The sequence below is a fragment of the Myripristis murdjan genome, chromosome 16, assembly GCF_902150065.1.
Source record: "Myripristis murdjan chromosome 16, fMyrMur1.1, whole genome shotgun sequence".
In the NCBI taxonomy this organism is placed as follows: Eukaryota; Metazoa; Chordata; class Actinopteri; order Holocentriformes; family Holocentridae; genus Myripristis; species Myripristis murdjan.
The window spans coordinates 14002630-14026086 of NC_043995.1; the positions used below are offsets into that span (position 1 = coordinate 14002630).

Here is a 23457-nt window from a genome sequence, read left to right on the forward strand (position 1 = left end):
GGGGAAGTGGAGCGCTGCACCTCCTGCAGGGGGTGCCGTGTCTCCCGGTGGGGGGGTGCAGCAGGCAAGCAGGGGGGTGCCTGTAACCCCCCATCCCACACCCCACCCCACTCCTACTGTGGCACAGAGTGGGGAGGGCAGGGAGAGGGGAAGGGGAACCCTGTGCTCTTCTCAACCTCCTCTAATGCATAATTCATGCACGAGTAGCAATTTTGATGTTTTGCTAAGGGGGGTAGAAAAACACTAGAAATTTCAAAATAAAGTTCCAGCCCTCTCTCTCATATGCACACACACACACACACACACACACACACACACACAGAGAGAGAGAGACAGACACAGAGACAAAGAGACACCCTCTCAACCTCATGCTTTTTCTCATTGTGTTTTCACATTGCTGCCACGATTAGTTAACGGCTCAGGTCCTACAACAATAATTAATATCATCTGTCAGCAAAATTTCCAAACCCACTGATATTAACTGCAATTCTGGGAGCAAAGTGGACTAATGACTTGGTCAGTGTGATAACATAGTTGAAACACAGCTTAAGGGAACATTGGTCTTGAATGCTCTTGATCTGATTTTCTTTTCTTTTTCTTTTCCAAATGATTTCCAAATAGATGCCTACCTCTTTATTTTTCATCTTGGCTGAGCAGTGCAATGATAAAACTACGCAATGCCATCTGGATTCATTTATGTCACACCTTACTGTACCCAAGTAATTCCCAAGAGCAATAATGATGGGACATGCCGAAGAAATGACCCTGTAACTGCGGGTCAGTTGGTCTGAGATCCTTAACAATGTGAAGGAATATCAAATAACATTCAATTCCAGTGAACTCCATGTGGCTCCCATGATGAAATCATGAAATCATGTACCAGGTGCTGCTGTCATACCTTACAATAAACATGCCAATCAGACTTTGTGTTTGATAGTTACATTCCTATTTGCTGTATCACATATGGCTATATGGCATCAAAAACTGGCCCCTTTGAAGGGGCAAACAAAGGCTCCTGGGTCGGTGTAACGCTTTGTCCCAAGTGAAAGGAAAGCATTCGGGACCTGGAAAGGATTCTTATGCCAAGCTTTTAACACAGCACTCACTCAATCTTTTACACCCTCACCCCCTTTTCTCTCTCTCTTTCTCTCTCTCTCTCTCTCTCTCTCTCTCTCTCCCCCGCAAGGGCAGTAGACGTCTAAAAGGGACTGTACCTTGGTGCGCGTCCAACAAAAGCTCTCCGCTGAATTTCATCCTCTTTTGAATTTGTGTTTGAATAACACTCGAGCTACAAATCAAAATATGTTGGACACCAAGAGTGAGGTCATGGGGAATAGATCATTGTGGCTTCCAGAGAGAAGTCTCCTTGTGTAAGTGAAGGGGACAGTTGGCTGCTACTTTGACTGATGGCTGTAGAGACTGAGTGCCGTTTGGTGCCCATTCTCCTGAGACTGAGTCTATGCTTGTGCCAAACCCCTCATTTACCTCCCCACCATATATTTCATTAGACTTTTAACTCTTTACAAGGTAATGCACTTGACATTTCGACTATGGCACTGAATGCTGCTTATTGTTTCTTTCTGTATAATTTAAAGCCAGACAGATATTTGCCTAATACACCCTAAAAATATGTTCTAAAAGCATTTTTCCCCTCAGATTTGACCATCTTTGTGCTCCTCTTCTCTGTAAGAACGAGTTTTAAGACCAGAAACACTTCACTTAAAAGGATAAAATTGTGTAACATCAAAACCAACAAAGCTGAGCAGCACGGCACAGCATTTCAGGCAAGGCCCTGCAGGTCCCACTGGCGCTGATATAATTAAGACCTCTCCTCTTAATTACTTAATAAGCCTAATTAGTTACATTTCTGAGCACCAGATTTGGCTCTAAGAGAGATGGAAATCAGAAGAATGTTAAGTCTATTTGTTATTTCGTTTAAGTCCTGATGTTAATGAAATTAGTGCATCGCAATATGACGGGAGCGCACCACACTAGGATTGACCATAGGGCTAATGCTGCTTTATTATACTCCTCTTAAACATTCAATTAAGTGATGCATAAAGGATGAAAAAGGACTATTAAGAAATGATACAAAACATAGATTAATTTATTTTTTGTGCTGTACTTGGCTGCGTGTAGACAAGTCACCCTGATCAAGTGTTTTTTTTATACAGTGTGTACGTTCATCTGTCATTCATCTATGATCAGATGTGATGGAGAGGTGAGCTAAAATGACCTGGGGTCTCCTATATTACCATCCTGATATGTAAGGCAAGCCCACCAATCACGCGGGGGAGCTGCTACTGCATTCCTGGCCACTTAATTAGAGGTTGTTGGTACCACAGAAGGTGTCACCAACCTTTTCAGGCGCTGAACAGATGGTGTCCCCTCTTTTTGAGGTCCTGCCAATGCCCACTCTCCAGCTCCTGGGAAAATGACCTAACTCGCAGGCAGCTGCTTAGTGCGGCTTGAATGATTCTTTACAGCCACTTCTGTTTGGGGGGGGGGACTTAGCAGGATGTACCACTGCAAACAAGGGGTGAAACCGCCACGGCTAGGTCCTTGGATGGTGGCTGATTCTGGGAAAAATATGTTTTGGTTGCAGCACGGCCATTGTGATAACTGTGTTTTTAATGCCATGTGCACCGAAGAAGGAAAGTCCTCAACCCTGAAGATCTCGCCGTCTCCGTGCTAGTTGGGGTTGTGTACACCTTCCCCTGCCGCTGGCAGATGGTGTGAATATCAACAGAGAAAGGACCTGGGAAGGCCTGCAGAACAAAAGTGAAAAGGGTTCCTCAACAGTTACAAAGAGGCCCCATGGAGAGGTGGGGGGAGTGGCCTGCGTCCTTATGGATAAAAAGAAAGGGGGGGATCGGGGTTTGCAAGGGCATTCGCCACCGAGGAATGAAAGTGGATGGAGAAAATGCGAGGGATGCAGATTTGAGATGTGTGGAGGCGGGAGGTCGGGGGTTTAACATGCTTCGTGCTGGGTGGACAGAAGATCGGCTGTCACTCTGTAGTTGGCTTGGCTCAACCTCCCTCCGACCACGCAGGAGGTGGAGAAAGAACAAGTTGAAATTGGACAACACTGTTTTTCTGACTAATTGCTGGCTATGCATTGCATTATGTTGCTTTCATCCCATTTTCAAGAGTTTTTTATATTAAACATGATTTAGTCAGATTTCCTAAACCCAAAAAATCACATTTGATAGAGAAATATTCCTGTTTCTGCCATGATTATTTCTTTATATTGAGATGATTGGACTACAAAGGCAATATCACAGACCAAAATAGACATGAAAACCGCTCTTAAGATTGGGGAAACCACAGCATACCTGCTGCATGTGGCAATGTGCACTCTCTCCCTTCCTACTGCAGCTAGCACTGAGACCAGATGAGAGGGCTGAAAAGGCCAGGGAATCTCCCTGAAAAGCAGCTCAGCTCAGCGGTGGTGTTTCATTGACATGGCAGGGGACATAAAATCTGTCATTTTCATCATGTTCTATCGTGGGTAAACCTGTTTCCCGCAGCTTTCTCTATCAGATATATGTCTGTGCGGGTTTATGGCCGTGGAGCTGGGGCCAGGCCTGATCGATCTGCAGGAGCTATAGGATTTAATAGGTGCAGGGCTCTGGCTAAGGGGAACAGGGTGGGGAGGGTATATTTAATCACTAACTGGGAGCAGGGTGGCGAGACCCGGTCACCAACAGTTTTTGTTTTATGAGAGGCCAGACTTTTTCCCACACTAGGGAAAATCTGAGGTGATATGTTTGTTGCTGCTGGTGTTGTTATTATTTTTTTTTTCAGCTGTAGACTACAAAATCAAAACTACAGTATATTCCTAGTAAAACTGCTGCACTTCCACCATGGTTTTTCTATGTTTTTGTGTCTCACCATCACAATGAAAGATGTCATGCAGGACATGACGTCATCATGTCATCAGCCCTAATAACTCAAGGACAATACATGAGAGAAACGCCATACTTACACTGTAGGCCTGTCCTAAACAGAAAATGACCTGATGAGATTATGGTGCACCTTGTTTCATAAATTTACATACAAATGAAACAAACAAACATATACATAAAACATTCCATATATTTTTTTTTTCTTTTCTTAGTAAGGCTGGGAAAAGAACAACAACAAAAAAAAAACTACTAGTCCGTAGTGCTTTAGGATATGACGCTCATATCAGTACCACCAATCTGGTATGTGAAGACACTGATACAGAACTTTTTGCTAGTTAATGCAGTAACACATTATAATCTTACTTAATGATGTCATCAGCATAGCTGGTTATGTTTAATATTATTTCACAATCATTATAGCATGACATTTTCCAGCACCAGTGTCTTTTTTGTTTTGTTGTTGATGATGGATCAGCTGATGGACATCAGTTAAATATGTTCAAGTGTGGTGTTTGTCATACCTTGCCATTAGTGTATCCAAATTTCGATCTGGGCACAGGAGACTATTTAAAAACGACGACGACAACAACAACAACAACAAAACCGTAAATTGTGTCTGTACATCTCTCTCTCTCTCACACACATCCTCTCTCTCACTCTCTGTCTATACACATAGATAGATAGATAGATAGATAGATAGATAGATAGATAGATAGATAGATAGATAGATAGATAGATAGATAGATAGATAGATAATGTAGTCCAGTACAAGACCTCTGCAAACTACAAACTCAGGAATAAACATAGAATTAAATTTACACATTCTCCACAATGTCAACAAAAACTGAACATCATAAATTTCCTTAAAAGGTAGATTTTATGGCAGAGCTGTTGCACTGAACTGCATTAGATTGTACAGGTGGACCTAATAAAGAGGCCACTGAGTGTATATTCAAGAGCAGCCTTCCTTGCAAATGAGTTTAGTGAGGTAAATCAAGTAATTTATTGCATCCAAAAACTAAAAAGATCGTGTCAGTCTTCAGTAATTGCTCAACTTTGTCCCCATAAATTTAGTATATGACCACGTTTTATCAGCAACTGGTATTGGATGCAGGGACTTTGCTAGTGCCATAGTTTTACTTAACTAATGCTTCTGACTACACCCCTTTGAAATGGTTAGCTTCTTTATACTTTATTAGGATCCCCATTAGCTAATGTCTTAGCAATCGCTTGTCTAGGCTTCTGCATTCAACTACTGTCAATTGTGTTTTGCTGTAACTCCTACAGCATTCACAAACCTCCTGAATGACCTTGAACTTCAGCAGCACACCTCAGTACAACCCCACACACCCCTCTGCCTAATGCTATTATGCTCGGCCCTGCATGCTAAAAGTCATTGGTGGTGATAGTGGCTGATTAGATTGTGTCCATTGATCGCGCTGCATGCTGTTAGAATGAGGACGGTGTGGGCTGTAGCTTCTGCCTTCCCTCCTCAGACACACTGACAGTCTGAGACAGAGGAGACAGAGCCTCATGCAGGGCAGCAGATTGAGTTATTGATCAGTTCTCTCCTCTCCTTTCTCCTGTCTCTCTCTCTCTCTGCTGCTCCAAGAGACCCCGTCATCAGGATAATGAATTTCACTTATTGCAGATTAACGGCATAAGGTCCATATGGTAATAATGGCAGAAATTAGCTCTTTGTCACCCCCTCTGGATTTCCAGGGGGAGACAAGGAGGGAGAACGTTGTTACGGTACGATACCCCGGTCTAAGGACTGTGATTTTAACAAGAGGGAATTGAAAGAGAGAAAGTGCATGAAAATGAGAAAAAGTGAGGGAGAATTAAACGGTGACGAGGGGGGGTTGTGATTCCGGCATCACTGAAGCACCAGAGGAGAGTCAGAGCCAAAGAGTTTAAGGCAAGAAATTCAGCTTGATGGAGGCGAATGAGGGAGAATTTAGAGAGGAAGGGAACACGAAATAGCAGGCTGCCCTGTAAAAGGGAAAGGGCAAAGAGGAGAGATGAGAGTGAAAGATTGAAAAGAGATGTAAAGAGATGGGGAAGCAGGAGGAGTAAAGTGGAGGACAGAGTGAGACAGAGACAGAGAAAGAAAGTACTGTAGTGGTCATACAGTCACCAGGCAGCGATGCTGCTTAAGGGCCGGCCATTGTGTTTCCAACGCCCAGACTGGGGTGGTAAAGAATGAATAATGAGGCTTGATTACAGTCCATGAGATGGCACATCGTTCAGAATCAATCCTCCAGGCAATTACAGCGAGCGCAAACAACGGCTCTCAGCCCCGGCAGCCCGGACAGAACTGGAAGCGATTGTGTCAGAGTACAACATCATCTTCGTAAATGACTTGTTGCCTCCTCACGTCAGAGCCATTAGCACTTTCGCTGGTCATGCAGCACACTCGCCCACCTACGTGAAGGCTTCCAGCACACATTTGCACAAGCACATAAGCACACAGGCATGCATGTATGTCTCACGCACACATAAACATACGAGTGTGCATTTGTCTCTTGTTTCAGGTATGGCTTCGGAGTGCTGGACGCAGCGCTGATGGTGCAGCAGGCCGTTCGATTCAACACTGTGGCTCCGCACAGGAAGTGCACACAGGAAGTAAAGCTGCAGCCCGCCAGGTAGGCAAAGCCTTTTTTTTTTAACTTTACTGAGAAAGAAAATTGAAACTGTTGGCTGCATGTATTTATAATAGCCCCACTATTGTTTGTGTTCTATTTTTATTGCTTTTATTGCTTTTATTATTTTTATTTTATTGACGTTTTTATTGCTTACTTTATATTCTATTTTTGTGCTTATATTCCATTTTCTTTTTTTCTCTTGCTGTATCCTATTACTTTTGCCGCTTCAACAAAACAACTCCTCCCACTGGGATCAATAAAGTTTAATTTTACCTGAAGCTCCTGTCACATCTTAGTGTGTGTGTGTGTGTGTGTGTGCATGCGTGCGTGTGTCTCTGAGAGCGCAAGAGTGCCAGCATGAGAGAGAGAGGGTGCTAGATGTTGACTGATGGATGTGATCTGTTGTTTTATTGGTCAGGATCATTTCTTCAGCAAGAGGGGTCAGTATGACCATCCAATCAGAGGGCTGCCGTGGGACAGATGATGAGGTCAACACTCTGGAGCATGCTCAGGTCAGATGGACGAATTTAAAGGCAGTATAACATAGCATGAACAGGAATTGTTCAAAAATCTGTGATGATATGCTATGCCTATGGTCCACTTTGCAGCAGCTACTGAAAATGTGAAGTTTTGCATGGAAGAAATGTGATGATGTAATAATAAATACAAATTTTGAACATTTTGAACGAATTAGCTCCTCTTTCTCATTGATATTTCCCACTGCTTTTGCCACTACATACAATAAAGAAAAAATGATATTTGAAACTATTTTATACTATTAGACGACATTGTTCACCCTTATATAGTTTCTGAAGATTTTTTGTTTCTGTTGTTTCTTACATGCTGAATATACCTCTGCCAACTATTATGGAAGCCTGAGCATTTCACACAAACAGGATCCACCAGGTGTTCCAGGTTCTTATTATTCTTCTTGTTATATGTTTTATCTGGAATACAAAAGGATCTAACTGTGATGTGTAAAGTGTTGGCTGTGTCATTTGAAGAAAAATGGCATGTCTGTGTGTTTGCTTGGGTAAATGCACATACATTCAGATGTACTTATGTTTGGCTGTGTGTGCATTCATACATATACGTCTGTATGTATGTGCACATTTGAATGAATGTGTGTGTGTTTGTGTGTGTGTGCGCTCATGAAACAGCCGGGAGAGAGCGGGAGTGTGTCAGCATGTAAATTGAAAAGGCTTCATCTTTGCGGCTCTCCTCCTCAGCAGAAAGCGTGGGTCAGGCCATCGCTGTGAGGTGTGATTGATGGACGTGTTGCCGTGGCAACGCGCCGTAAACAGGAGCAGGCTGTCAGTCTTTTTGCAGCTCGGCCGCTCTCTCCGCAATGTGCCATTGTCACACCAGATGTGCTGCTTGAGACGAACAAGGACAGGGAGAGCGTTCACTTGGGGAGGGGGCTCGGGGACAACTACATGTGTTTTTTAAAATCATGTAACTAATATTGCCATTAGCCATTTTTCTGTCTCTTCTTTCTGATCTTCTCCTTTATTCGTACTTTTCTTTTTTTCCCATTTTGGGAGGGAAGGTATGGATCATTGTCTGGCCGTTCAATGGTTTGTCCATCCATCTGTCACACACAATATGTCAAGTCACCGCTTATCGGATTTTTACAAAACTTGGGGAAACTATGTAACTAAGCACTGCATTGCAGCATTTTTAATTGATGCATTGTTGCAAGGGTGCAATATAGATACTAATGACTTGATTTTGACAAAACATGAATGAATGCTGAATTGCATGGAGTTTCAGCATCTTTGTACCAAAAGTTTGAAAAAAATTAATAACTAGTGACTCAAGCTTCTTTGAAAAAATCCAATCCATTGGGTGATCTCTCCTCTTCCACACAATAAACAAAAACAGAGTGACATATTTGTTTCCAGTTAGGCGAGATGGGTGACTGCATCACTGCCAGGGGAAGTGTTTCCTCTTGCTTTGTTTTCCTCTTTTTCTTGTTCCCCTCTGTTCTCCTTCCTCGTCTCTGTCCACATCCCTCTATTCCTCTCCTCATTCACATCCTCCTCATTTTTCTTCCCTTGCCACCCGTCTCCCACCAGGTGAGGGTGAGCATCAGTGCTGTGTGTCGCGGCGACCTCTCTATAAGCCTGCAGTCTCCATCCGGCACCATGTCACTGCTGCTGGACACCCGGCCCAATGATGCCTCGGGCGCTGGCTTGAAGAACTGGACCCTGATGACGGTCCACTGCTGGGGGGAGCAGCCACAAGGCCTCTGGAGCCTCCAGGTGAGAACCCAAACCGTTTTACTTGCAGCATTACAGGCTCACATCCTGTCCTCTCACGCATTGGTCACTCTCCACTGTGCACTAGCCATAAAACAGAAATTAAATATTCCCATCAGTGATGGTGCTTCACTTGTTTATCTTCTTTTATCTTTCATTTATCTTCATCTTTCTTCAGGACTGAATTTTCACCTGAAAACAGCTCCAGTCCAATGTAAAATGCTTGGTAAATTCTTGATGTGGTACAGATGTAGTTTAGTGGAACTTCTGCCTTTGTTGTGTCTCCTTTTCCTTGCAAAACAAGAAAAAGCACTTTGGTGCACACTGGGTTTGTGTTCTGTAAAGCCCTTTTATAGATAAAGTTGATTTGAGTTCAACCTGGAAATGATGGCCTCCACGATGGCTTCATTTGTGCAGTTACTAAGACACCTGCACTTTCAAAGTGCTACTTTCTGCCAACACATGAAGTGAAATTCTTGATGTGTGAGTAGATTAAAAAGCAGATGTGGAAAGATGCGCAGCTCCTCAGCACATATCCTCATTTTCACACAATCTCCTAGTGGGCCTGCTGTATTTCACTTACCCTCTCATGATATAGCAATGATTCGCTCTGGTTCACATTGTCCTTTTCCAGTAGCTCCGCTGTATAGGTGTTTAAAAATAGCCCAGACCAGCACAGCTCCGTTTAGCACAGCACAGCACAGCTTGGTTCAGTTCATTTTGCCTCGGCAATGTGAATCATCCTCTACTTTCATCTCCCGGCTTCAGCCAAGCATGGCAATCTTCATTTTCCTCCCCACGCTCTTCTTCTTCTCCTTCTTTTTTTTTTATAGATCTGCTGATGTTTGATATGGAGGAAGGAGCTAAAATGGAAGGGAAATTAAGACTGGAAGGTTAAGTAACCTTGGCTGGGTTTGACAGACACAATACTGCCGACGTCTGATTAGAATCCATACTCACAGACAGTAGCTCACTGAGGTCATTTACTGTATATATGTGTGGGTGGTAGCGGTGGAGGTGGTAGCAGCGGGGCGGGGGGGGTGGATTCAATGTGTGTGTGTGTGTGTGTGTGTGTGTGTGTGTGTGCGTGTGTGTGTATGTGTGTATGTGTGTGTGTTATTCGGCATCAGTCCTTGTAAACAGTTGGAGGTTTATAGAGAAAAAGCTGTGGAGATGAAAGACACACACCACCCACCCCCGTTCTCTATCCCCACACGCACCCTCTCTCTTTTGCCCTCTCTCTCTGTCCGTCTGTGTCGCTCTGTCTCTCTCTCCCATATCCTCGTGCAGATTTACTGTCCCCTCTGTGACCAATTACCAAGGCCCAGCGCGTCGCAGAGACGGAGAGGAAACACCGAGAACCAAGCCACATAACAGAGTAGCTGCTCATTACCGGAGGGCCGAGACGAGTCACCGCGACGCTGGCAACACGAATTAACACTCGCATCTGATGCTCGGCATGCCATAGCACACTGCTAATAAGTGCACACAAGCGCGCACATAGCAGTTAACGCTCAGCATCAGCCTTACTGTAAATTGGCACGAGGCATGCACGTACACATGCACACTCACTGATGCAGGGCGCTGTGAATAAGACGGAGTGTTATGGCACTTAAAGCTTCAGGAGTAAAGTCAGAGCAAATACGAACAGAGAGGGGGGGGGGCACTGGGAAATTAGAGTGGCAGAGAGGAACACACACAAACACACACACAACCTTTCTGCAGTGTCCGATACACACTTTCTGGCTTTTGAAGGATTTGCATAAGTACGTATTCTCGCTTTCAGAGACTGTAATACGTTGTTACAGATATTGATGAGTATGTAACATCATTTGTTTTTAAACCAAATATTGTGTCATCTCAACATGGTATGAAAGCATAAACCAAAAGTTCTCAAAGTGGGGTGGCATGAGGTGATTCCAGGGTTTTGTAAGGGTTTTTCAAAAGTCTCTAGCAAAATAAGAAATAGTTTGGTTTCACATCAGTTTAATTGACTTGAAATAATCCCAATCACATCATGTATAAAAATGGCTGTTTTAATCATAGGTTTTACTTTCACTTCTATTGTCTCCCACAGTACAATGTAGATGTTTTACTAAATTAACAACAAACATCTCCCCAGGAACAAAATCTTGTCCATCTCGCTAAATAGTTTTTGCCATTTTGCATGCTTCAATGAAACTGTTTCTGATAAACAGTCACGCCAGTTAAAATCACCAAACTGTTACACAGAAAGAAAAAGAGGGTGGATGGGACTGCAACAAAAAGAAGGAGCAGAAGAACAAAAGAGAGAAGGGCAAAACAGAAAGTGCCGGCCCTGTAGGGAAAAGACTTTAACTGGACTATCTACTGGATCAGTGTTTAAAAACTCAAGGGCAGCAGTTGCAGCGGCATGTGGGAGGAGGAAGACGGGGACGGTCTGTAGAGAGCCTGTATTGATTTGTCATGATGACAATTGTCAAAGAGTGCCATGGCGGTGGTGGCGGTGGAAATAAAAGCAGAGCTGAAGTGAAAAGGAAGCGAGTGCTAAGGCTCAAGGCTCGGCTGACCTTCCAGCACTGTGAAGGAGAGTAGACTGCAGGGCTGAAAACCAACCTCCCTCTCTCCCTCTCCCTCTCTCTCTCTCTCTCTCTCTCTCTCTCTTTCCATGTCTACTGTCACTGTGCTTGCTCCACCACCATGTGTGCATGGTTCCTCCCTTGCTTCAGTGATTTTACTGTTTATCAAAGACAATATTGCTAAACCAGGAGCGTGTTTTCCAAGAACCAAAAACACAGAGTGCATTCAGAACATGTAGAGAAGATTATTTGGTTGGAAAAACAACAGTAGGCTATATGATCATCAATAGCTGTTGTAACTGTGCCACTCTACGTGTAGTCATTACAAATCATTCGAAAGCCACTAAGAGCTTATCAGGTATATTAGTGATCATTGTGTGTTGTGATCTCCATCGCTCTCTCAACCTCTCACACACACATACACACAGACTTTCTCTCCTACACTGTCTCTAGTTCTCTCATCCTCTCTCTAATCCCCTCATCTCTTTCTTACTTCTTCTTGCTCTCAGCCCCCCTCTGTCTCTGTCTTTCCCATTGTCTCTCTCTCTCTCTCTCAGTTAATTCAAGCACTTCTGCCCTCATGCAGTGTACAGCAGAGGTAACACTGCATAGAAAATGGAAATATGGCAGTTTAGGCTATTTGTTTTGCATATGTGCTGGTTTGGTGTCAGTGTATGAGAGTGTAATACAGTCAGTGTATTTTTTTAACCTGGAGAAAAAGAGCAGACAGTATTTCTTTCTTTTTTTTTTTTTTTATTTCCTTATGCTGTATAACACAAAGGGTGTTCAAAGAGGAATGGGAAAGGGGGAATCATCATATTGCTCACACCAAAATTTCATATACACGCACACACCTAAAAACACACAAACACACTCATACAGTGCCCTCCCTTCCACCCCACCTGGCTCCATGCTGTCATGCCCACTGGGAGCGTGTGTGTGTGTGTGTGTGTGTGTGTGTGTGTGTTCCTTTGCCATGACGGGGTGGCAGTAAGGCCGAGCTTTGAGCAGAGACATGCCTGATTCCCAGAGGACTTTGGGGCTCAAGCCAACCACAACTAGTGCTGCTCTAGAAATATAATAGCAGTATTTAGCCTGCAGCGCTGTGGCTGGCACCCTCCCTCCACCCATCCACTGGCTATGACTGACAGATCATATATTTACCATCATAATCCCTGGTGCCACATCTGGACCCCCTTCTCTTCCTCCTCCTCCATCTCTTTCATCTCCCCAACAGATTTTAGAAACCAAAACGCACCTCGTAGCAGCTGATAACATGACAATATTTGTCTCCCAGCAAACATCAGATCTGATCTAGTCAGTGTCGTCCACCTCTGATATGATGGATATGATGCAGTTTGATTTTGTGCACGCTGTATTTACTCCAGAATCGATCAGTGTTACACTGTCTATGAGCCTAACCTGAATTGATTTTAGCCATTTTGATAAGATTCCACACAAATGTACAAAACAAGTTTTATTCTTATTCTTATTCTTATTATAATGAGTTTTAGTGAAGAGTTTTAGTGTCACACAATGGTCTAAATGCTGTTGTTCTTACAAAAATAAAATTTTGATGCAATCTGAATACATACATTTTTTACTTTACTTTTCTTTACTTTACTTTTCAAAAGATTGTCAAGTTTGAATATGCTGCATACCAGCGCAAAATATCAGCTGCTTTGACCCAAAAATATTGACATCAGTATCATCCTCCAAAAATACATCAGTGAAATCTTTATCAGCTACATTATCAGGAAATAAATGATTACAGTATCAGCTGTATTACATCAGTTGTGGGACATTTTGTCACATTTTCACAAGTTATTGCAACATCTGGCAGATATTACATCAGTAGTTAAAATTATATTAAAATTATACTAACTTTTCACACATACTATACGTAGTTTGTTACAGCTTTTACGCTACTTCTCATTTAAGCTTTCTAAAACCAAGAGGGACATGGTACAGTTCATTAATCTGTCAATCAGTCAAGAAATCAAACAAACAAACAAACAATTAGAGTTTAAAGACTGTGATAGCAAAAATAAGGATCTATTTATTTTATTTTTATTTTTTATTTTTTTGCTATAATATTAATGAAGCTAAAATATAATAATGTGTTAACTTGTATTTGGGAAAAGTTGAAATGTTACTGTAACTGAACCACAAATCCTCATTAACAGGTGTAAAAACAAGTAAAGTAAAGTTTAAAAGTAAAAGTATATATATATAGATAGATAGATAGATAGATAGATAGATAGATAGATAGATACATATATCTACAGAAGCTCACACAGCGCAGATACAGTTGGCAGACATGCTATCAAAGTGTAGGTAGGTGCTACTGTGGAAAGACACACACACACACACACACACACACACACACACACACACACATTTTCACAAATGTGTACTCTCACCCACAAATATACACATACACACACTCCCTCACTCTGGCCCAAGGTGGATTTCTAGAGGTGCATATATTTGCATATATTTACATGTTTAATGAGTTTCGGGAGATCAAGCGATCCAAGCGGCCCTTTGTGGGTATTTCTTACACTTTTGTCTGTGTGTGTGTGTGTGTGTGTGTTGGGGGGGGAGTGTGGGTCTCCATGTAAATATCACCCACTGTGTGTTGGCACCCGTCACAGATGGTCGGGGGCGAGGGCACCCTGTGGGCACAGGATAGCTATTTCTGTTTGTCTGCCTAGTGTGTGAGAGGCAGGAAATTGTGTGTGTGTGTGTGTGTGTGTGTGTGTGTGTGCGTGTGCGCGCATGCCATGTGATATGTGTATTTGTGTAAGTGTATTATTATATGTGTCATTGTGTTGTGTTTGCACGCATGTGTGTTTCCTGTGTGTGTATGTGTGCGCATTGCAGTGAATGTGTGCATTTGTTGCTGTATGCAGATTTGCACAAGTCCACCCAGTGTATGTTTCTGTGTTTCTGTGTGTGTGTGCGCACGCATGTGAATGTGTGTGTCTGTGTGTGTGTGTGTGTGTGTGTGTGTGTGTGTGTGTGTGTGTGTGTGTGTGCGTACTTGTACATGTATCTTGTGTATCAGTGTGTAGTATTTTGGTGTGTTTGTCTGTGTGCTGCACATGCTACAATGTGCATGTCTGTGCAACCCTGTGTGTATGGTTTGTGTTTGTGTGTGTGTGTGTGTGTGTGTCGCAGCATGCGGCGTGGCCATCATGGCCCTGTTTTGGATGATTGATGTGGTGGAGGGAGCAGGGAGGAGCTCAGGTTGGGCCAGAGCCTCAGTCTGACACACTGCTGCTTCCCTGCTGCTTTACATATGTAGACCCAGCAAGACTCCTCCTCCCCTCCCATCTGATGCTGCCTCCCCTCTCCAATTCAGGCAGCCGCTCGCAGCTTCTTTTTTTCCCCACAAATCTTTATTTATCCCATAAAACTCAACGGAGCTCTGTGCTCTTTTCCAGCAACTCCCTGTTTCACATTCACACCTGGGACAAACATAGTCTGAGCAGTCGGGGGTCACGGTAATCAGTGGTGGAAAACGTTCACAACCCCATTACTTGAGTCAAAGTGTGGACACACCTGCTCAAATAGTTCTCCTCTACAAGTGAAAGTTGGTCAGTCAAATTTTTACTTGCATTAAAGTACTGCAATACTTGCTTTTACAAATACTTAAGTATTTAAAGGTACGTTTTCTTCTTAATGTCAAGGCGCTGGTGTATCGTTTTCACAATGCATTTACAGAACCTTGTAAATCACTGAAACCACCTAATGAATGCACTGACTTGCTTGTAGAATCACTCTGATGCAGAAATGTACTCACCACTGCTGCGTTAGTCGTTTGCACTTTGCTACCAAGATGGAATGGATGCATTTTACTTTGAAAGTGGATGTCTTGCTTGTGCTTGTTTCACAGAGCTGGATGACATAGCTTTACCACTTATACATCAAACCCAGCTGAGAGTGGTTACTGTGATTGTTTTTTCTCCTGTGAGGCACACAGCGTGTGTACGTGTGACTTGTTAAGTTATATTGTTATCTACTGTTTGTGATGCCTTGCGCTTGGCCATTATTCTCGCTGCCTATATTTTAACATTATAGGCAGTGTACTTCATAGCGGTGTATTGCTACAGCCAGTAATTAACTCTGCAGGATAATAAGGGGAGTGACAGGTGTTCTTTTCACCTACAAGTTCAGAATAGTGGGAATACTTCCACAGTGTTCAGGCTGTTTTCATCTCATCTTAGTGTTTGTTTGCTGAGCTAAACACAGATAGAATAGAATCAGCAGTAAACTTCATTTGATTTTTGGACCAACAAAACAATCAGGACAAATAATGGTGCATTGTAATGGCTTGCTTACTTGAAAAAGTAAATACGAACATGATACTTAAGTTTAAAAACAAGTGTTAGGTTGTTAGTTATCGCAAAAATAGTAATCTGAATACTACAACCCATTTCTTAGCAAATTATCCCCAATACTGCCAGGCACACCGTTTGATTGAAAAGTGCACCGCAGGACCAACGCAGGCATGATCTCCAGAGATGCTGAGAAATTAAGAAAAACAAAAAGTAACAATGGTCCAGATTCTCTGAACATTCTCTGAATTCTTTTCTCATATCTACTATTAATTTTTCTGTTGAGAAAATATAAGAGAAGTCAACTCCAGATGCGCCAAACATTCTTAGCCATCCAAATCTGCTTTTACCCAGGTGTGCTGCATGATGAGTCCCACCTGTTTGTGAACTGGAGGCATGTGTCTGAGTATTTGTTATCAGCATGTGGTAAACAGAGGGGGGAAGTAATGAAGTACAAATACTTAGTTATTGTACTATTGTCGATTTTTCAGGTATCTGTGCTTTACTTGAGTATTTATTTTTCTGGCAAATTTTTACTTTTATTCTCTCCATTTTAACACAAATATCTGTACTTTCTGCTCCTTACGTTTTCCAAACAACCTCATTACTTTAGTTATTATGCACTCAAGGGAAATTACTGATTATTTTTTATTTTGCATTGTTCAACGACAGACCTAACAAGATGAAACAAACAAAAGAGGGACACTCGACCAAGGAGAAATGGCATCTAGTGAATGTGATGTCGTCTTGTGTGATGTAGTCTTCAAATTGTATTAATATGACATGAGGTTCAGTGTGCTTTGCACTTATGCCATCACCACATTAATAATTAATAGAAACAGTCAGTTGTCGCACTGTAGAAATGTCCTTCAAAAGGTTACATTTTTACTTTTACATTTTAAAGCCTGCAATTTTGACTTTTGCTGGAGTAAAGAATGTGTGTACTTTTGCCACCTCTGATGGTAACGCCCCTTAAACATTGTGTGAGGGCAACTGTCATTCCATGTGCAAAATGCAAGACACAAGCCCAAGAACTGGAGTCAAATTTCCCTTCTTGGGACAATAAAGGTCTGAACTGAACTAAACTGAAGTATTGTTAAATTAACTTAAAGGAAAGTTAAGAAAGTGCCAGTAGCAAAAGATTGATGATGCTGTGAGAGTCATCTCAACAGAGGGACGCACAGTCTCTGGAATCAAATGAAAATGATTAAAAAAAAACAAAAAAAAAAAAAACACATTGCCCAAGCTGTGTGCTCCATGGTGACGACAGGACAGTTTCTGAAGCCCCGACACCAGCAGAGGCATATCTCTTCTGTATAAACACTCTAAAATTCATTTATACATAGAGCTATTTTTAATACCTGTCTTGTGTACAGGCCTTTGCTGTAACTTCAATCAGTATAAAAATGCCTGCATTTGGGTATTCTTATTTTAATCTAATCATTTTATTTACTCTACAACATAAAATAATGCAAATGTGATCATGCATTGGTATTCATTTAATGCTATTTTTATGTTCTTCAATTTTAAAATGTATGTTTCCATGTGGACAGCCGATTTTTGGACTTTGACAATGAGAAAGCTATTTCTTTTCTAGGTAAGAGTGCTCTCAACCACTGGTAAAATCTTCTCTTACTCAAGAGAAAAGCCAAAATAATAAAACATCAGTGAACCCCAGAAATCAATGGGTACTAACAAAGTGAGAACAAATTCTGGATACGAACAAAAATAAGAAGAAATTTGTTTGTATATCACTTCCTGAGGTGTTGATTTACCTCTTTTTTTTTTCTTTTTTTCTTTTTTTTGGCAAACTGGCAGCTGGCACCTGGCCCCCTCTTGCAGAAAATAGGAATATGTCTCATGATGTAAACCAAACTGTAGGCATACATAGTTCACTGCTCATTGCATAAAATGTCTCGATGTCCATGGGAAACTAAGCAGCAATTCCTCAATGTAGCTTAGATGTTAAAGAAGCGTGTTTTTGACTCATACTGCCTTTGAGCAAGGCATCATGCTCCGAACTCCTCCGCTTAGTTTCCAGCAGTAGAAGAAGAGTGTGTTTCTATCTGGGAAAGTCTCAGGTGTGTAACTGCATGAATGAGAATCAGGGCATCCCTGGAAAAAAAAAAAAAAAAAAAAAAAAAAACAGCACAGCGCTTTAAAAAAAAGGTTAAAAAAATGTCTTAAAAGTTGACATTTTGGAAATATGCGGTTTCTTGAGAGACATAAAATCTGTCTTTTTTATTTGCTCTGATTCTGTGTGCTTTTCTTCTTGTACATCTCTGTCTCCCCGTCTATCTCCGTGATGTACTCTGTCCTCTCTCCGGGTTAGACTATCCTCTTTTCTGTCTTCCTTTTTCTTTATCTTCTCTCTTAGTTGTTTCCTTCCCTCTGTCACACTTTGTCTATCATCCTCCCCCTCTCCAGTTGTTCTCTGTCTCTGTCTGTTTCCTCCTCTTTCCCCCTGCCTTTCTGTCTGCCTGTACCTCTCCATCTTTCTGTCTCTTTTTATATTCTTTTTTTGCTTCTGAGGCTCACCCTCTATCAGCGGGTCTCACTTTCCTCTCCCTGACACTCACCCTTTTCAATATCCTGCCATCTATCCCTCCCCTGCTCAGTATTTTCTCAGCCAGCCACAATCTCTCTCTCCCCATCTCTAATCCCCCCACCTCTCCTTTTTCTCTCTATAGTTTCTCTCCCTGGCTTTGAAATCCCTCCCCTCTCCCCTCTGTTCCTCTGCTTCTGCTAATCCTTTCATTTTCTTTGTCTCTCTTTTGTCTAAAAGTCAGTTTAATTTCTCCCTCCTTTATACCCCTGGCTCTGTTTCTGCTTGTAGTTCTCACACTTTTTATGCTGCTGTAGTGTAGTGTCATTTTTCATCTCGCCACTCGTATAACAACTGGTCTATCACTTCTTAATTTTCACAACTGAATCATAACTGAGATCCTATTACACAGAGCCAGCGTGTGTCGGTTTTTATTGTTGACATTATGACCAAACAAGATCACTTAAACTGGAACATAAACTACCAAATAACAGTGATCACATGCTGTCAATTGTTCCTTATAGCAATATACTGTATTTATCATGCATTAGACACACGAGGGACAAAAGTTTGACGAAGCTGATAATCCATGGCTAGTGTCTTTTTGAGTAAGACTGTTGAATCTCTTTTACTTTTTATTTATTACTTTTATCACAACTTAGCAAATGTATCACTAGCCAGAAATTTGATTGCGATGATAGAGAGGCAAATTATAGTCATGTGTATTACATATACATACAAACATTAGACCCAAGGCATTTTACTGGTATATAAAATTTTATATTGATTGTAAAGTCATAACACACACTGGCAATATTTTGGCAACAATTATGACAACAGTATTTAATCATTATGTATTTGCTCCTCTGTTAGCCATTGTCAACCGCAATCTCTATTAGAGGCAATATTTCCCATTTTCATTGTGTTGAAATGTCGCCCATGAGTCATTAAAGGAAATGTCCCATCTCAGATATTTTCACCCTATTAGGTATCATCAATTTGTGATGTTCAATGAGCTGTTTAGTGATGAAATGCTGTAATTTGCTTATTTTTGGTGAACCCACTCTCCCTCAACCTGCCTTCGTCAGCTTTGATTGTAGTAATTTCCTACATTTCCCAGAATGCTGTTTAACATCCTCCAAACCAGAGGACAGTGATAGCACTATAAAAAGCAAAATGTCAACAGTGTTACTGATTGAAAAAAAAAAAAAAGTAATATGGAGAGGGCTTGGCATGCAGGTGGTTTAGAAATTGGTATCTCTACAGCTTCCTTGAAGAAGAATTAACTATCATTTCCATGCAGCTTTATTTCCTCTGGTTTCTTTGAAGACTGGTTTCTCATGGGACTGTTTTTATGGCTCCTTTAGGCACCTTTTACCTATTTAAAGAAATGGTTCATTAAAGGAACCGGAAAAGATTCTCGTATTACATCAGTTTGAAGAACCATTTCCGGTTCCACCTTTATTTTTCCGTGTGCAGGATCATGGATACACACTGGAACAAAACAGCAGCTCTGGAAAAGAAGCCCTTGTTCTTTCACTCTGAGGGACACTAAAGCCTGATTTTTACCACTGATGTTTTAGATAGCAGAGCCATTTTAAACTCCATTGTAGCTGCACTGTAAATATCTTGATGTGACATCATATCGTCTGTTTGTCCAGTTAACCACAGAAATAATATAAATACACCACCAAAACACCAAATAAAATGGACCCAGAAATGCAAGATACCTCAGCAAGAGCTGTTTTTTAACAGCTTAATTTTTCCAAATTTTAGATTCAGATTTCTTTGTCATTATACAAACATACAATGAAATTCAGGTGCACTCAAGGACAGGGGTCATATATATAAATTAGTAATAAATGGTATTAAAAATAAATAAATAAATGTCTCCATTCAACTCACATTCTATGCAATTGTAGATACACTTCATACACTCGTTGCCATCAAAAGCAATTAAGATGGGATAAAAAAAAGTGCTCATGCATATTATTGCACATAAAATAAGTTATTGCACTTAGGAAAAGAACTGTAATGTGTTTTAGTGGGTTTGCTGCAGTTCAGAGTTCAGTATGGTAATGGCTTTGGGGTAGAGCCTGTTTATGAATCTTGTGGTGCGTGTTTTGATGGACCTGTAGTGTTTTTTGAGGGCATCAGTTCAAACAGGTGATGAGCAGGATGCAATGAGTCTTTAGGATGTTACGAGTTTGCTGCAGGCACCCAGAGGTGAAGAGGTCGTCCAAGGCAGGTAGCTGTTGGTGTTTGGTGTTCTGTGCAGTTTTTCTGATTCTCTGCAGAGACTTTATCTGCTCCAGAGCAGCTACCATACCACACAAGGATGCCGTGTGTGAGGACACTCTCAATGGAGCAGCGACACCAGAGGCTGTTGTGACAGGTTTGCCTTCCTGAACGTCCGCAGAAAGTATAACTGCTTTTGTGCCTTTTTGACTATCGCCGTGGTGTTTGTCGTCCATGAGAGTTCCTCTGAAAGGTGTGCGCCCAGGAATTTGAAGCTGGTCACCCTCTCCACCCTCTCCCCATTGAGGTGCAGTGGTGAACGGACATCCCGCTTCTTCCTGAAATCAATTATGAGTTCTTTGTTTTCTTGATGTTGAGAGTAAGGATATACATCCCTGATAACATTAAAGTGTAAAGCGTTGATGATCATTCCCAAAATCAAAAGCCCACTGGTTATAAAACTGGAAACCTCTCAGAAAATGATTTGCTGGTATACATGTATAATTCATTGTGGAACGCTATCAAATTTATCAGCCAAGCTACGCTCTGTGTTTACAACACAGTTGCACTTTGGAAGATGACTGTAACTTATTTAAAGTTGACAAATAAAATTAAGGTCGCATTCATGTTTTAAAGTGGATACACAGCATTTGGAACACAAACCATTTAATTCAGTTCAAGTAAAAAAATAATGAGGAAACATGAAAATTGTAGTCACAAGTTTTCCACACGACAGGAGAGAACCCAGCAGAAAGGCATGCTGGGAGGCTGGAAGGCATGCGAGGGGTATCGATCCACCTGTAGCATCCAGCTGTTTGTTTACCAACAACAAATCAATGCAGCGCTCAGCTGGGGGCCGCCATGCCTGGCCTCTGGTCTGCTCGGTGTGCACACGTACACACCAGCCTGTCTGTCTCTCTCACACTTGGATACACACACTCACAGGCATATGGGGGAACAGCTCTGTCAGATATGGGGAGTGTATTCTGTGGCTTTTTTGACCAGTTTCGTTCTGACTGGGTGCCATCTGGGTATGACAAGGTTTGGTGCTCTCCATACTTTAGCCAAAGCAAGTCCATATTTGATCTTTTTTTGTCATAGTTTTAGTTTTTTCTAGTTGTTATTTATAATGGAGGGCAAAAATCTAACAAAACTGCCCAGGAATGGAAGCCAAATCTAAAAACATTTCAAATCAGAGCTTGCATTTATTTGTAAATCGCTGCACAGTCACTCTAAGGAATCTCCCTGAAAGTTTGACTAGGACTAAAAATAGCTGCAGCTCAGAGTTGAATATGAGAGATGATGAAGCTCCCTGCACATTGTCAGCCCGCTCGTTGAGAATGTGTGACATTACAGTTTCAAGAAGCCGTGACTTGTGAATTCAGTTTATGACAATGTCTTGAATTTCTTCTGGAGAAGATTCATCACATGATCAAAGATCTATGTATCTAGATCATCTGATGAACACAAAGAAAATGAAATCCCCCCCACTCATGGTAAATGTACCGTGTGCACGTGTCAGCATCTCACCACCATTTATTGTGAAAGTGGGACTTTTCACAGTTTTTGGTAGTTTGGACCATGTTCCTACTCTCAAACGTTAGATAAATTGGGGCCCGGGGGACCGTGCAGACCCAATGTTCCCTCTAAGCTGATAGCTTGATGAATTGCACGTAATAATTTATTACATTAATCAAATAATAACCAAATAATCAGTCATCAGTTAATGCTCGACTTTGTGCCTTGAACTTTATTCCATTTTTTTTTTTTTTTTTTTTTATTGGGTGCAGGGACTTTTCCATATTCTTTAGGAGTTTTGGTGAGTTGCTGTCCACTCCGATGTTTTCCAGGTGACAGACCACAGAGGGACGGTGAGGAGCTGTGTGAGGCAGGAGGGAGAGGAGGCAGCCGGAGCCTTGCTCAGTGTTACACTCATCCTCTATGGCACCTACCACCCACACAGGACCACACATGGTATGTGAATGTGTGCTCCTACACAGTTTTGGAAAGCCTGGCAATGTCTGGAATATGACTTTGAAAATTTCAAGATCTTGATTGAATTGAATTTCACAAAGTATGGAAGTCACATCACTTAGTCCTGATGAAATCATATTTTATTGACTTGTAGATCCTCATTTTACATCCACTGACATTTGTTGCTGCTGGCAATGCTCCTCAACTGAGCACTAATATGACTTATACAGTCACACTTCCGAGCTGCTAATAGCATGCATCATATTAAAAGGTCCACTATGTAAAAACTGCATTGAAGTGAGACCCTTAAGTTTCATCTGGCAAAAAAACATGACATAAGCACAAAATTTAAATGTTGAGTCTACAGTCTGACTCCCTGATAAATTACACACTTAATCCATATTTTTGTCACCTGAATCTAAACAGTCATTACCTCAGTCAGCCCTCAATTTTGCATACTGCACCCATAAAGCATCAACAAAATAATCAAAATCTAGATTAAAAAGACACTAACTGGCAGGGTTATTCACTGTTCAGTGTACTTCCATTAAAAAAAATCCACCATTACTTGTACGATCTATATTGTGCAACTCAATTACTTTATAATTACTTCTGTTTTACCATCTACTGTAGTCTCACGTGGGATTCTGTGCACTGGTCCATAGTTTTAGTTATTGATGTTATCTCCCATTTTACCTCACGCTACTGAAACTGAAGGTAGAGGATTGAGTGGGTGGGGAGTAGGGAGAAATCCTGTGTACTTATTGCACTTGGTTACTTGCCTGTGGAAAAACAAAAGATTATTAAAAGAAAAAAGAAAAACATTCACCAAATGGAAAATGTTTAAACCATCCAATTAAGAATTTAGTCAACCCATATGTCATTTAATTAATAAACAAACAAACAAACAATAAATTAATTAATTCATAAATGTGATGAGGTGCACAATTTTAAAAAGGAAAATGTGTAGGAACTCTGGTGTGTT

The 23457-nt window shown here is 41.5% G+C and overlaps 1 protein-coding gene across 3 annotated transcripts in view; it reads left to right on the forward strand.

Annotated features, from left to right (window-relative positions):
• Positions 1-23457, forward strand: part of LOC115373244 (PC3-like endoprotease variant B) — a 173905-nt gene that overhangs the window by 138169 nt on the left and 12279 nt on the right. For all 3 annotated transcript variants that reach the window (XM_030071531.1, XM_030071532.1, XM_030071533.1), the window contains 4 exons: positions 6443-6553; positions 6972-7065; positions 8632-8817; positions 22349-22472. In XM_030071531.1, the coding sequence (XP_029927391.1) occupies positions 6443-6553; positions 6972-7065; positions 8632-8817; positions 22349-22472 (515 nt within the window). The remainder of the gene's footprint in view (positions 1-6442; positions 6554-6971; positions 7066-8631; positions 8818-22348; positions 22473-23457) is intronic.